The sequence below is a fragment of the Glandiceps talaboti genome, chromosome 6, assembly GCF_964340395.1.
Source record: "Glandiceps talaboti chromosome 6, keGlaTala1.1, whole genome shotgun sequence".
In the NCBI taxonomy this organism is placed as follows: domain Eukaryota; kingdom Metazoa; phylum Hemichordata; class Enteropneusta; family Spengelidae; genus Glandiceps; species Glandiceps talaboti.
The window spans coordinates 1028557-1045374 of record NC_135554.1 but is presented as its reverse complement, the minus strand read 5'-3'; the positions used below and the strand labels follow the sequence as shown (position 1 = coordinate 1045374).

General features: G+C 34.4%; 1 protein-coding gene across 6 annotated transcripts in view; it reads left to right on the top strand.

Annotated features, from left to right (window-relative positions):
* The window catches only part of LOC144436074 (uncharacterized), a 201940-nt gene that overhangs the window by 28291 nt on the left and 156831 nt on the right, over nt 1–16818 (top strand). For all 6 annotated transcript variants that reach the window (XM_078124743.1, XM_078124744.1, XM_078124746.1 and 3 more), the window contains 3 exons: nt 1957–2022; nt 2338–2480; nt 12724–12834. In XM_078124743.1, coding sequence (XP_077980869.1) covers nt 1957–2022; nt 2338–2480; nt 12724–12834 — 320 coding nt within the window. The remainder of the gene's footprint in view (nt 1–1956; nt 2023–2337; nt 2481–12723; nt 12835–16818) is intronic.

Here is a 16818-nt window from a genome sequence, read left to right as displayed (position 1 = left end):
TTTGCATTATTAACGATCTCGAGAAATTGAGCTATATCTGTGGAATACTGGCTTCAAATTCCATATAATTTATAATTTAGTACATGCATTTATGCTAACGATGTGCTTGCGTCATTAAAGCTTGATGATGTAACTTATTAGCTGAATGGTTAATTTGCATAATTAATGATTTTTTAAAAATAATTACACAATATGATTACTATGTAAGCTTCAATCTTCATACAGTTTTGAATCATTAACTTTCAATACATCATGTATAATTAATAACTATATTTCAGAGGTTTGCATTCCAACAATGTGTGTAGGCCCAAAAATATATGGTTTTGCCCTCACGAGAGACATTCAGTTTAAATCTGGTATAGATTCATATAATTAATTTTCCAATTAAGGGGTACATCATCTACAATATATCAGCATTTTGCATTACAAAAATGTGTGTAGGACCAAAAATCTATATGTTTTTGCCCATATGAGAGGCATTCCGTGTATTAATTAAACTCTGGTCAAATTTTGTTTGTTATATTATTCCTTTTATTAGCATGAAGTTTGCCTTTTTATAAACTTAAACTTTATGAGCATATTATGTTCTGGAGACAGTTATCAACCATTTTATGGTGGTGATTTTCTGTATTTTGTAAACTTTTAACCTGCCTTTTTTTCAGCCAGAATACACTGTCAGGTGCTTATTGCATGCAAATGGATGGCATGATTACTTGGAATTTGTAGTTCAAGTTGAGCTTTGAAGTTATAAGAATTCGTCTTTGTATATGTCTGTAAATTTGAGATGTAAACCATTATTATTTTGTCTTGAGGACGTCCCTGGAGGTAATCTCATGTAATCTCATTATAAATGTTGTTACATACCTATTTTTTTCTCACTTCTGTTTCATAACAAGAAGTGGTCAGTCAATTCAAAAACAAGTACAAATTAAAATGATCTTTTCTTCATGTTTTTCTGCCTCTCATTTTCTGTCTTCTTTTTTTAGACTCCTAGCCCTTTCCAAGCTTCTCTACACAATTTGCATGAGCTCAAAAAAGTGGTAATTTTATGAATATCTGTTACCATGGTAACCAAATCCTGTATTATGTGTATTTTACGCAAAATTTGACATAAAACATGAAAAAAATTGTAAAACAATTTCCTAACCTATAACATAATATGAGTCAGTGCTATCTGTTGTAACACAAATTATATAATTATCCAAGTTCCAAACCAATGTATGATATGAACTCGCAAGGCAAATTCAAATATGACTATCCGGCCTGTGAATGATATCACCATGTAGACTACACAAATATTTATCAATTTTACATTTAGAATATATTTAATAATTTAGCAGCCAACATTTCCAAAGGAGTCATCAAAACAAAAGACAGAGTTTGTGTGAAATTTTGTTGTACCTTTCGTCTGTTCCCTTCTTTTGGTTCAGCTAGTTTCAGCCACGGGATATAGTTAGGAAAACTATACTACTCTAAAGAACTGGAATTTGAATTTGAAATATAGAACTTTTTGTTTTGTTTCATTTCGTTTCGCTGAATACCATAAGCCTTGTTTCATTTCGTTTCGTTTCATTTTGTTTCGTTTCGCCGAATACCATTAGCCTGACGAGGCTAAGTTCATCGTAATTATGTCATGTATAGATAAAACTATTGTAGTGACAAAGGCAAAATAGATTGTTTCAGGATCAGGGAGACTATTTAATTTCCTTTTTATTTGCAGTGTAGTCTTTACATATATTTTTGTTTCTCAGCTGCTTTGTGCTTTTGACTCACATGACCTCCTTTATTCGTTCTTATGTATTTGTGTAACCCTCCTACTGAGATAAACAGAGATATTCAGTTGTTGGAATAAAGAAAGACTTGACTGAAAGCAATTATGAACATACAACCATGACAACCATCAAAATTGACATCTTGTCATTGTATATAGATATTGATTTGTTTTGTTTCTTACAGACCACCAAGTCAAAAGAAGATTATAAGTATTCCATACCACTCTGGATCATTGGTGTCAGAAATAAGGTAAGATAACACCCTCAAATTTATGAATATTCATGTCTTCCCATATTTGGTTATCACTGGTGTTAGAAATAAAGTATGATGACACCCTCAAATTAATGAATATTCATAACCTCCCATATTTGGTTATCACTGGTGTCAGAAATGAGGTAAGATACCAAGTAGAGTATAAGTGTCTAAAATCAAGTAGTACATCTCTGTTTACTTTGGTGTGATGAAGAGTTCTCACATTTTGTGAATATCAAATTGGTGAAAGTATATTTATCATCATTATGGTAGAGATTTGTAACAATTTAAACATACCTGATTGCTTTACAGTGCAATGAGACTAGCTTATCTACAGAGTGGAGGCAATGATCCTGTGGTTTTAGCTCAAATGCATGATATGCAAGCTGAAGCACAGATGCTTGAAGACTTGGCAAGAGACAAGCTGAAGAAGAAAAAGAAACCTAAGGAAAAAGGTATTGATAATAATTAACTTTATTCGTCCAAATAAATTCGGAAATTTGTTGAATGGTTGCCACAAGAGCAGCGCCCTAGTGCCCTAGTGTTGAAAAAGCAGGAGGAAACCGGAGAACCCGGGGGAAAACCTGCATTGTTCGGCAGGGTCAAACTGAGCATCACCCTTCTTATATGTAGACCTGGTTAAATTTTTAATCATACTCAGCCAACACCTGGTGGGTTCGAACCCAGACTGCAGAGGTAAGAGGCGTACAAGCTAACCGCTCGGCCACCGACAACCCATAAGAAAGAGTCTGTGGATTTTGAACCACAAATGTTAAATATTACTGCCCAAATATATGTGTTTACACATGCAGATTATGATGAGGAGACACAAACACCAATTTTTAGGCTGCAATATTTTTAGTTCATACTGAGCAAATATTTACTATTATATAGAAAATCTCTTCCTGCAACACCTAATTGCCACAGTTGTTATAAATTGGGCACCATCCGTCTGTGCATCTGTGCATGCGTGCGTCCAGAGCCATTTCTTGGACATTCATTGACCGATTTCTTTCAAACTTAGTAAATGGATAAGGAACTATGATTTACATATGCATCCCAATTTGCTTTGGGATATGATACAATTTAGCCATTTTTTGGTCAAAAAATGGGATTTTGGTCAAAAAACTTAAACTCCAAAACTACTGGGCAGATTGGCCTGAAATGCAGTGGGAATGTTCTTAGGGGCATGATAATTTAGATTTGTTCATTACATGATGATTCTATATGTGATATGCAAATTAGGGCTACAAATGTGCCTTTTTGGTGAAAAGTCTTTATTTCCAAACTACTGAGCAGATTGGACTGAAATTTAATGGGGATGCATCTAGTTATGTATAGATGAAGAAATATCAAGCATATAATGATCTCATGAGTGATATACAAATTAGGTGTAAGAAATGTGAATTTTGATCAAAAACTTCTATCTCAGAAAGTACTTTGTCAAGAGACTAAAACTTGGTGAGCTGTTACTGGAAGTGTTATTCTGCAAATTTTCTGTAAAACATTTTGGCCCTAGCAACAATGACCATGCACATAGTAACAACCAGCTGGGAGTGTGTTTTGGTCAAATAACATGAGGTAAGCAAGTCAGTAAACATTCAAAAAATGTAAACAGGTATCCTTAGCAATCATGACCACACCCATAGCAACTGCCAAACAGTTGAAAATATGACTTGGTTCTCTTCTAAGTTCTAGTTCTTAGAAGAGAACCAAGTCATGTATTTCACAAAGGTAACAACAGGGATTTTTGGACAAGTGAACAAACATTCAAAAAATGTATGCACATGTACCTAGCAACAAGACCACACCCATAGCAACAGCCAAATCAGTACGCATATCACAAAGATAACAGCAGGTAAATAGACAAGTGAACAACCATTCAAAAAATGTATGCAAATATGTCTAGTAACAAGACCACACCCATAGCAACAGCCAAATGATTGTGTATATTGCAAAGATAACAGGATTGGTTAGGCAGCTGGATAATCATTCAGCAAATGAACGGCATGTGGGTAAACATTTTAAAAAACTGAACAGTTGTGCTGCAATGCCATTGGTGCTATTTTCATTATTTACTAGAACTTAGAAGAGAACCAAGTCATATTTTCATTTTAAAAAAAGTTTGCTTTCTTTGTTTTGGACAGATACTGAGTCAGTTTCAAATGAAATGTGTATGATAATGAGATGCTTTGTAAAACATTTATGTAGTGGAAAGTCTAACAAGAATATTTATGTAGTAGAAAGTCTAACAAGAACATTTATGTAGTAGAAAGTCTAACAAGAACATTTATGTAGTAGAAAGACTAACAAGAACATTTATGTAGTAGAAAGTCTAACAAGAACATTTTGTAGTACAAAGTCTAACAAGAACATTTATGTAGTAGAAAGTCTAACAAGAACATTTATGTAGTAGAAAGTCTAACAAGAACATTTATGTAGTAGAAAGTCTAACAAGAACATTTATGTAGTAGAAAGACTAACAAGAACATTTATGTAGAAAGACTAACAAGAACATTTATGTAGTAGAAAGTCTAACAAGAATATTTATGTAGTAGAAAGTCTAACAAGAACATTTATGTAGTAGAAAGTCTAACAAGAACATTTATGTAGTAGAAAGACTAACAAGAACATTTATGTAGTAGAAAGACTAACAAGAACATTTATGTAGTAGAAAGACTAACAAGAACATTTATGTAGTAGAAAGACTAACATTTATGTAGTAGAAAGTCTAACAAGAACATTTTGTAGTACAAAGTCTAACAAGAACATTTATGTAGTAGAAAGTCTAACAAGAACATTTATGTAGTAGAAAGTCTAACAAGAACATTTATGTAGTAGAAAGTCTAACAAGAACATTTATGTAGTAGAAAGACTAACAAGAACATTTATGTAGAAAGACTAACAAGAACATTTATGTAGTAGAAAGTCTAACAAGAACATTTATGTAGTAGAAAGTCTAACAAGAACATTTATGTAGTAGAAAGACTAACAAGAACATTTATGTAGTAGAAAGACTAACAAGAACATTTATGTAGTAGAAAGACTAACATTTATGTAGTAGAAAGTCTAACAAGAACATTTATGTAGTAGAAAGACTAACATTTATGTAGTACAAAGTCTAACAAGAACATTTATGTAGTAGAAAGTCTAACAAGAACATTTATGTAGTAGAAAGTCTAACAAGAACATTTATGTAGTAGAAAGACTAACAAGAACATTTATGTAGTAGAAAGTCTAACAAGAACATTTTGTAGTACAAAGTCTAACAAGAACATTTATGTAGTAGAAAGTCTAACAAGAACATTTATGTAGTAGAAAGTCTAACAAGAACATTTATGTAGTAGAAAGTCTAACAAGAACATTTATGTAGTAGAAAGACTAACAAGAACATTTATGTAGTAGAAAAGTCTAACATTTATGTAGTAGAAAGTCTAACAAGAACATTTATGTAGTAGAAAGTCTAACAAGAACATTTATGTAGTAGAAAGACTAACAAGAACATTTATGTAGAAAGACTAACAAGAACATTTATGTAGTAGAAAGTCTAACAAGAACATTTATGTAGTAGAAAGTCTAACAAGAACATTTATGTAGTAGAAAGACTAACAAGAACATTTATGTAGTAGAAAGACTAACAAGAACATTTATGTAGTAGAAAGACTAACATTTATGTAGTAGAAAGTCTAACAAGAACATTTATGTAGTAGAAAGACTAACATTTATGTAGTAGAAAGTCTAACAAGAACATTTATGTAGTAGAAAGTCTAACAAGAACATTTATGTAGTAGAAAGTCTAACAAGAACATTTATGTAGTAGAAAGTCTAACAAGAACATTTATGTAGTAGAAAGACTAACAAGAACATTTATGTAGTAGAAAGACTAACAAGAACATTTATGTAGTAGAAAGTCTAACAAGAACATTTATGTAGTAGAAAGACTAACAAGAACATTTATGTAGTAGAAAGTCTAACAAGAACATTTATGTAGTAGAAAGTCTAACAAGAACATTTATGTAGTAGAAAGTCTAACAAGAACATTTATGTAGTAGAAAGTCTAACATTTATGTAGTAGAAAGTCTAACAAGAACATTTATGTAGTAGAAAGTCTAACAAGAACATTTATGTAGTAGAAAGTCTAACAAGAACATTTATGTAGTAGAAAGTCTAACAAGAACATTTATGTAGTAGAAAGTCTAACATTTATGTAGTAGAAAGTCTAACAAGAACATTTATGTAGTAGAAAGACTAACAAGAACATTTATGTAGTAGAAAGTCTAACAAGAACATTTATGTAGTAGAAAGTCTAACAAGAACATTTATGTAGTAGGAAGTCTAACAAGAACATTTATGTAGTAGAAAGTCTAACAAGAACATTTATGTAGTAGAAAGTCTAACAAGAACATTTATGTAGTAGAAAGTCTAACAAGAACATTTATGTAGTAGAAAGACTAACAAGAACATTTATGTAGTAGAAAGTCTAACAAGAACATTTATGTAGTAGAAAGACTAACAAGAACATTTATGTAGTAGAAAGACTAACATTTATGTAGTAGAAAGTCTAACAAGAACATTTATGTAGTAGAAAGTCTAACAAGAACATTTATGTAGTAGAAAGACTAACAAGAACATTTATGTAGTAGAAAGACTAACAAGAACATTTATGTAGTAGAAAGTCTAACAAGAACATTTATGTAGTAGAAAGTCTAACAAGAACATTTATGTAGTAGAAAGACTAACAAGAACATTTATGTAGTAGAAAGACTAACAAGAACATTTATGTAGTAGAAAGACTAACAAGAACATTTATGTAGTAGAAAGACTAACAAGAACATTTATGTAGTAGAAAGTCTAACAAGAACATTTATGTAGTAGAAAGACTAACAAGAACATTTATGTAGTAGAAAGTCTAACAAGAACATTTATGTAGTAGAAAGACTAACAAGAACATTTATGTAGTAGAAAGACTAACAAGAACATTTATGTAGTAGAAAGTCTAACAAGAACATTTATGTAGTAGAAAGACTAACAAGAACATTTATGTAGTAGAAAGTCTAACATTTATGTAGTAGAAAGTCTAACAAGAACATTTATGTAGTAGAAAGTCTAACAAGAACATTTATGTAGTAGAAAGTCTAACAAGAACATTTATGTAGTAGAAAGTCTAACAAGAACATTTATGTAGTAGAAAGTCTAACAAGAACATTTATGTAGTAGAAAGTCTAACAAGAACATTTATGTAGTAGAAAGACTAACAAGAACATTTATGTAGTAGAAAGTCTAACAAGAACATTTATGTAGTAGAAAGACTAACAAGAACATTTATGTAGTAGAAAGTCTAACAAGAACATTTATGTAGTAGAAAGACTAACAAGAACATTTATGTAGTAGAAAGACTAACAAGAACATTTATGTAGTAGAAAGTCTAACAAGAACATTTATGTAGTAGAAAGTCTAACAAGAACATTTATGTAGTAGAAAGACTAACATTTATGTAGTAGAAAGTCTAACAAGAACATTTATGTAGTAGAAAGACTAACAAGAACATTTATGTAGTAGAAAGTCTAACAAGAACATTTATGTAGTAGAAAGACTAACATTTATGTAGTAGAAAGTCTAACAAGAACATTTATGTAGTAGAAAGTCTAACAAGAACATTTATGTAGTAGAAAGACTAACAAGAACATTTATGTAGTAGAAAGTCTAACAAGAACATTTATGTAGTAGAAAGTCTAACATTTATGTAGTAGAAAGTCTAACAAGAACATTTATGTAGTAGAAAGTCTAACAAGAACATTTATGTAGTAGAAAGTCTAACAAGAACATTTATGTAGTAGAAAGTCTAACAAGAACATTTATGTAGTAGAAAGACTAACAAGAACATTTATGTAGTAGAAAGACTAACATTTATGTAGTAGAAAGTCTAACAAGAACATTTATGTAGTAGAAAGTCTAACAAGAACATTTATGTAGTAGAAAGACTAACATTTATGTAGTAGAAAGTCTAACAAGAACATTTATGTAGTAGAAAGACTAACAAGAACATTTATGTAGTAGAAAGTCTAACAAGAACATGTATGTAGAAGAAAGACTAACATTTATGTAGTAGAAAGACTAACAAGAACATTTATGTAGTAGAAAGACTAACAAGAATGTGTGCCTTTGATATAGAATATATATAGAATTTTCCAAGCCAAAAGCCCCCCCCCCCCCCACACACACACCAGTAGTCAATAATGAAAACTCCTATACAGGACTGTACTCCTGTAATTTTGTTGAGTTGCATTAGCATTAGGCTGCTTTCACAAAAAGTTGTTCGGGGGGGGGGGGGGGGGGAGAGATTTTAGGGAGGGACCCTAAAAATATATGGATAGTGTGTGGGGAGGGGGAATACCTGAAAAAAATGTTATGGGTTGTAGGGGGGGGTACCTGAAAATAAATTGACATCATGACTTTTCAAACATGGGAAAATAAGCTTTTAAAATGTTGGTTTTCTTTTTTTCAACAACAACAACAACAACAACAACAACAACAACAACAACAACAGCGGCGGCGGCTACAAACAACAGTTGCTCACAAGTTAGTAAAATGAAAAACAAAAAAGTCAAATTTTAATTTTCTTTTAATAAACTGTTAATGTAATGATAAATTGGAATGGGCGAATTGAGTGGTACAGATTGTTTTTTGTCTGAAAATACCAATGTCTTTCATGTACACTACTATCTACTGAAATTTGGTTCATTTAATGTGTGAAATTACCTTTAAACTGTACTGAAGATATTCTTTGTGACATGACTGTGTTTTGGTTTGTGGTTATCACAATGATATGTAACTTGTTTCATGTAAATTCTTACTAGTATTAAATGACAGACAAATATGACAGACAACATTTTACATTTGCAGCTCTTGGAAGTTAAAAAAAAAAAAAGAGTTGGAAAAGGTTCATCTCAGCCTGCCATCAAAATGTAAAAGATGCACCTGCACTAAAACATACTTGACAAGTATCAAAAACTTCTGTGCAAGGTATTTTTTCATCCTATAGATATGACTATAATTTTCAACACAAACTTTTAATAACACATTCTAAATATTTCCTAAAATTAGCATATTGGCAATGTCTATTACATGTGAAACAGAAGACAATATCTCACAAGCTGAGTTAACAGAGAAAAAGTAAAATAAGTTTTTTGCACATACTTTTCAACTTTGCATGAATATACTATTACTTGTAAATATAAAGATAAATAAATAAACTTTGACACTATATGGATGTATTCTCAACACCATTAACAAGAGATGATGCTAGTGAAAGACCGCCAGATGACTTCCAACCCCGTGCACAACTAAAACACCTGTATAGTAAAGGGTTAGTGTCAAGTAAAAATGTTGACGTCAAAACCAGTCCAATAATCAGGCTCTTACAAGGTAAATGTATTACCAGGGTCATTAAGATATACAATTACTATGATAATAGGGCCATCTTAATTATCATTACCACTAATATATATCACTTGATTCCTATTCTGTTAGATGAAATGTGGCTGTCATTTTTGAGTCATACAATTATTTTCTTTTGACATTATATTGAACTAATTTACACCAAACAAGAACAGGATACATGGCAATGCATTTTATTAAGAGTTTTTTCAGTGTTATTTAGACCAATTTGATTTCTTTTAGCACACATTTAGGAAACTGAACTGGAACAATACAGTATAAAACTCTCTTTAGATAACATGTGCATCACAATATTTGCAAATACAACTAAAATGACATTCAACTGTAACACTACTAGTATAATGTGGCGAAATGTTAGGTTAGAAGCGTCCAAACAGCTGTCACTCAAATACTGTGTAAACGTTTGCGTAACTCCCTGGGGGTTGGTAGTATCTCGATAATCAATTCGCTAGATTATTTACCTCTGCCTACCATAATAACATAACGGTAATGATCAAATCAGAAGTACGGCCCGGCGACAAGGCAAAAGTATACAGTGGTAGAAATGTGACTATTTTGTGTTTGTTTGTGTGTGTGTGTGTGTGTGTGTGTGTGTGTGTGTGTGTGTGTGTGATTGTCTTTCTGTTTGGGTTTTATTTTTTGGTAATGGGAGTACCATTTACACATACAGTAGAAAACCAATTAGAAAGGTGTTTTGATCTCAAATTCGAATAAAATTGCTAACAAATGACAACACCGACATACGCAAAACATGAACGTATAGTTTAGGTAAGGTACACTCTTTTTGGAGGATGTGGTGGCCCTGAAAAGGGCCGTTTGGTTTGTGGCTTTTCAGCCGTTCGGTTAGACCGAGCTTACGCCCAGCTATGACCTCTGTACGGCACACCGGGTAAATTTGGATAAAGAGACCGTACCTGCGAAGTGACGCATTTAGGCATCACTTCCCTATGACTGATGGCAACATCATCAGCCTGCATTAGTTGCTGCTTCCTATGTAAGTAGCGTGGATTGATGACCTTCACGTAGTCGGGTACCGGGTTGATCTATAGCTCAAGTGTTTTCTTAGCAAGCGATCTTTTTTATAAACACATATGACATTATTGCCCATATTTTAGCCGATTTCTCTTGTAATACTTTTTGGTGGAATCGAAACCCTTCTTTTACCTCATGTGTAAACCCGGAAATAATGACATCCTATTTTACGTGGTTTTGGCATTTGCATTGAAGGCTGAAAATCGGTACACCCTGTTGCACATACCGAGCGTGCCAAATCACACAATAAATTCAAACTCCCCCGAAATAATAACGAACCTGTAAATCTTTTTTTAAAGAAGTAAATTTGGGGTTTTTTTTCGCCCATTATCTGCGTATTATTTTGAATTGATTACATGTAACAAAGCATTCTTTTTCACCATGTCGTTGGAAGTGGCAGTATGCCGATCATCTCAATCTAAACTGAGCATGACGTCAACCCGACTTTCCGTGTTATGATACACATAGTACATGCTGCATCAACAGAAAATAATGTAACGCGTCTGGACAAAAATATACAAGGAAAGAAGGCAGAATACTATTCAAAATGGTGCCGAAACAGATTTTTTGGATCATGAGTTTCAATTGCAAAAGTCGTGTAGCTGTAAGTGCAATTGTCTTTGGCTCCACCCTGCCACGTACGTACATCCCCGGCGTACAGCACACCCCGTTATATTCATACGCTGTCGTCCAAGCTCCATATTTTGATTCACTGTACAGTGGTAAAGTTATAAAATTGGCCCGTTCAACCCTTTCGGGACATTGCAATGAACGATAAACAAAACAGCGATTTACTTCAGACAGTTCCTTTGCCATCGCTAGTGCATTGTTGTGTGATACGTCAACACTACATTTGTATTCCGATCTTTGAACAAACATACAAAAGGTTCTTTTGCGTGAAATTCATTCTTTTATTTATAAAACTATATGTGTTACATAATTATGACACATTACAATGAAACAAAATTACCACCTCTGTCGAGTCAAAAGTGTTATATGCAGTAGACAACTGCCATCCATTGTCTATGGTATATTCAATTCTTTATTTACTTTGAGCAATTTCTGCTCATCAGTTACAGAACTAGAAAAACAAAAAACGTCACAAAGAAGACGTGGTGGAGAATGTACTAATACAAATTACGTTAATATATGCACAGAACGTAGGATGCCTGCTTGTTTTAAATATCTACCTAAATTGCAAAGCTGCTTTACATTTTCCATGGACAGTAGTTGTACAAGTTTAATACGCACACTGCACAGTCGCTGTATACTGTGTCGGCCAAACTTTCAAGCTCAATGTGTATATGGCCGTTTCGTTGCGAGCCTGTACATAATACAGTTCGAGTATCACAACGACTAGCAACGCAGTGAAATGATTCCGATGTCCGTTGTTACTATAAATGATTTTGGTTCAGGCAGAAACAGTGTCTGTCATAACAGGATTAGTAAATGTTTGATCGTTGTCATTGATATGTGGACACGGTGACGTGAGTGTTAATCCGCTCAGATAAGACGCTGTGTACTGGGTGGAGTAGTCCCTAATGCGGTGACCCGGGATTGAAATACAGGCCTTTAACTGGTGTTTGTGTATATATATATACACACACAATATACAAATTGATTATATAATATTATATAATGGACAAAGTTGGTATTAAGTGTATTATGTACAGTTTTGTACTTGGTATGGAATGTTAACGCACAGGAATAGTATTCCAAAAAAGATTTATTCGGGTGGGGGGTACTTGAAAATTTATTTGGGTGGGGGGGGGGGGGGGTTACTTGAAATTTTTGGAGCTTTGGCAGGGGGGTACTTGAAAAATTTTGGAATATGGCAGGGGCAGTACTTGAAAAAAATTAGGGTTTTACAAAAAATCTCCCCCCACCCCAACAAGTTTTTGTGCAAGCAGCCTTATAATAGCATTAAACTTAGCCTCTTCAAGAATTACCGCTGTTGTGGGAACACGCAAGAGCTAATGAAGACAAAAATGATACATTTTTTTCAAAATGCATTACAGTTACAGATTCTGGATTCCAGATTCCAGATTCCAGATTCTGGATTCTGGATTCCAGATTCCAGGTTCCTGTGTTTCCAGTCTTGAGATATTTTATTTGAATGGTTTATTTTTTATTTCATGTATTTCAGGGACTAGTGTATAAATCTCATAATTAATAAAGTTTTTACACTGTGCTTTCATTTTATATCAGATAATGGTGTGGATCCCCAAATCATGATGCTGGAATTAGAGAATCAAAGATTACAAGAAGAGTTGCTGTATATGCAAAATAAGAAACGAAGACAACAAGAACTAGACTATGGTATGTGTTATCATTTTACTGTTTGACTGTAAGGTTTACCATTGTGGATACAGTGCTAGTCATTAGCCAATGTGAACATACATAAATGATATGTCAAACATACTGCAGCCAATGTGAACATGCATAAATGATATGTCAAACATACTGCAGCCAATGTGAACATACATAAATGATATGTCAAACATACTGCACCCAATGTGAACATGCATAAATGATATGTCATACATACTGCAGCCAATGTGAACATACATAAATGATATGTCATACATACTGCACCCAATTTGAACAATCATGCATAAATGATAGGTTTCACCAAATACAGTAAAACCTGTGAAAATTTACCCCTTTGTAAACCGACTTCATTTGAATATTGACCAGTTCCTGAAAATTGCCCATAGAAATAAATTATAAGAGACCCTTGAAAAACCGACCACTGTCTACTCTGAATACTGACCATGCTAATCGCTAATCGGTCCGATCATTAATATTCACACTGTATAAACTGACCACTAACCAACCACTAACTTGGCCTTAAGTTTGTTGTTGTGTTCGGACTGAATCAACATGGAATCAAAGAGGAATATGAGTTTACACATTATGATGTTTTGTAATGCCGTGTAATATGTGGAATGATGTTTTGTAATGCCGTGTAATATGTGGAATGATGTTTTGTAATGCCGTGTAATATGAAAAATTCCACATTATGATATTTTGTAATGCCGTGTAATATGTGGAATGCTGTTCACAGTCAGGAAACGGAGCTTAATCAATTATCACTACAACTTTACGTAGTAAATCTATAATCAAGGTGAGTTATCCATGACAAAAACTCCATCGAAGGACAAAATAGTTACTGTCTGCTAAAAGTTTGATTTACACATATATTGCATTGTTTACGAGCAAGTACAAAATCTCATGAGGAGTGAGAGTATGGGGAGTACCATACTTTTAACATGGGAGAAATGTAAAAGTCACAATAACTTGGCCGCCATATTGGCTTTTCACATGGCTCTGTTGCTGGATATTGATAGCATTGCCTGTGGTCATCTTTTGATGTCAAATTTCACTAAAAGTAAAAATGGATCACAAAACTACTGATCGGACGTAGTATCAACACTTTATTTTAAAGAATTCAAATCAGTAAAAACATTTTGTGGGTGCTAAAGTTGATACTATTACTAATATTTGATGTGTGTGAATTTGAGTTGCAGTCACAGCCTTTCATTTATGTAAATATATTGCAATAATAGCAAGTTCACACTTTCATTTCTTAATAAATTTGTCAGTTTGATAATGAAGCAGCATATACTTTTCGCTTTAAAAAAAAAACTGTTTAAATAATGTCTATTCAAAACAATAAAAACACAAAAGATGTGTTGCGATCATTCATATATACAAGGTATAGACTAAACCATGATCTGATCAACCACGCCCACCATGAATAAACTACTCCCTCTGAACAACCATGCCCACCATGACTAAATTGACTCTTTCTGATCAACCATGCCCACCGTGACTCAACCAACTCCCTCCAATCAACCATACCCACCCTGACTAAACCGACTCCCTCTAATCAACCACACCCATCCTGACTAAAACGACTCCCTCTGATCAACCACACCAACCCACCCTGACTAAATTGATTAACCACGCCCACCCTGACTAAACCAACTCCCTTTGATCAACCACACCCACCCTGACTAAATTGATCAACCATGCCCACCCTGACTAAACCAACTCCCTTTGATCAACCACATCCACCCTGACTAAATTGATCAATCATGCCCACCCTGACTAAATTGATCAATCATGCCCACCCTGACTAAATTGATCAATCATGCCCACCCTGACTAAACCAACTCCCTTTGATCAACCATACCCACCCTGACTAAATTGATCAATCATGCCCACCCTGACTAAATTGATCAATCATGCCCACCGTGACTAAATTGATCAATCATGCCCACCCTGACTAAACCAACTCCCTTTGATCAACCATACCCACCCTGTCTAAATTGATCAACCATACCCACCCTGACTAAATTGGTCAACCATGCCCACCCTGACTAAACCAACTCCCTTTGATCAACCACACCCACCCTGACTAAATTGATCAATCATGCCCACCCTGACTAAATTGATCAATCATGCCCACCCTGACTAAACCAACTCCCTCTAATCAACCACACCCACCCTGACTAAATTGATCAATCATGCCCACCCTGACTAAACCAACTCCCATTGATTAACCATACCCACCCTGACTAAATTGATCAATCATGCCCACCCTGACTAAATTGGTCAATCATGCCCACCCTGACTAAACCAACTCCCTTTGAATAACCATACCCACCCTGACTAAATTGATCAACCACACCCACCCTGACTAAATTGATCAATCATGCCCACCCTGACTAAATTGATCAACCATACCCACCCTGACTAAACCAACTCCCTTTGATTAACCACGCCCGCCCTGACTAAATTGATTAACCACGCCCACCCTGATTAAACCAACTCCCTTTGATCAACCATACCCACCCTGACTAAATTGATCAATCATGCCCACCCTGACTAAATTGATCAACCACACCCACCCTGACTAAATTGATCAATCATGCCCACCCTGACTAAATTGATCAATCATGCCCACCCTGACTAAATTGATCAATCATGCCCACCCTGACTAAACCAACTCCCTTTGATTAACCATACCCACCCTGACTAAATTGATCAATCATGCCCACCCTGACTAAATTGGTCAATCATGCCCACCCTGACTAAACCAACTCCCTTTGAATAACCATACCCACCCTGACTAAATTGATCAACCACACCCACCCTGACTAAATTGATCAATCATGCCCACCCTGACTAAATTGATCAACCATACCCACCCTGACTAAACCAACTCCCTTTGATTAACCACGCCCGCCCTGACTAAATTGATTAACCACGCCCACCCTGATTAAACCAACTCCCTTTGATCAACCATACCCACCCTGACTAAATTGATCAATCATGCCCACCCTGACTAAATTGATCAACCACACCCACCCTGACTAAATTGATCAATCATGCCCACCCTGACTAAATTGATCAATCATGCCCACCCTGACTAAATTGATCAATCATGCCCACCCTGACTAAACCAACTCCCTTTGATTAACCATACCCACCCTGACTAAATTGATCAATCATGCCCACCCTGACTAAATCAATTCCTTCTGATAAAACAAGCCCACCCTGACTAAAACGACTCCCTCTGATCAACCACACACCTACCCCAATGTCATTCACTCTGACTAACCCTATTTCCTTTCTTTTCTGCAGCAAAACTCCGTCGTTCTAACCGTTGTACTAAAGTATATCATTACATCATGCACATTGATTAAGAATGCACATCTGAAATCACCTGTTTGCACACCAGTCATTACTCAGCACAGTATTTTTATTATTACACAACTGAACTGAGGTTCAGTAGTGCTTTGGTCATCAAGAAATGTGTGTGTGTGTGTGTGTGTGTGTGTGTGTGTGTGTGAAATGGTTATACAATCATGTCACCATTCATAGTAAATTATTTGAGGGGGATGTGTGTTTTATGAATACTTGTTGTTATGCAAGTAAAGTCTAGAATGTTATTTCTTGTCAAAAAGCTGAAATTTGGTGATGATAGTTGTTGGGTATAGATGAATAGCTGATGAAATGGTTATACAATCATTAATATGCATGTTATTTCTGAGTTTTGGTAAATAATTCAAACTTCAAAACTACTTGGTGGATCTACATACTAAAAAGAATACCTTCTTCATAAAATAACCATGAATTTTAATATCAGTTGTGAACAATGCTATTGATACTGTTTTTTTCACCAAAGTACCGGGGTATTTATAATGTTTTGATTAAAGAGTGTATGTACTTGACCTGATAGCAGTTATTCTTTCAAACCACATTTTAATTTGACAATTTATCTTACACCAAAGT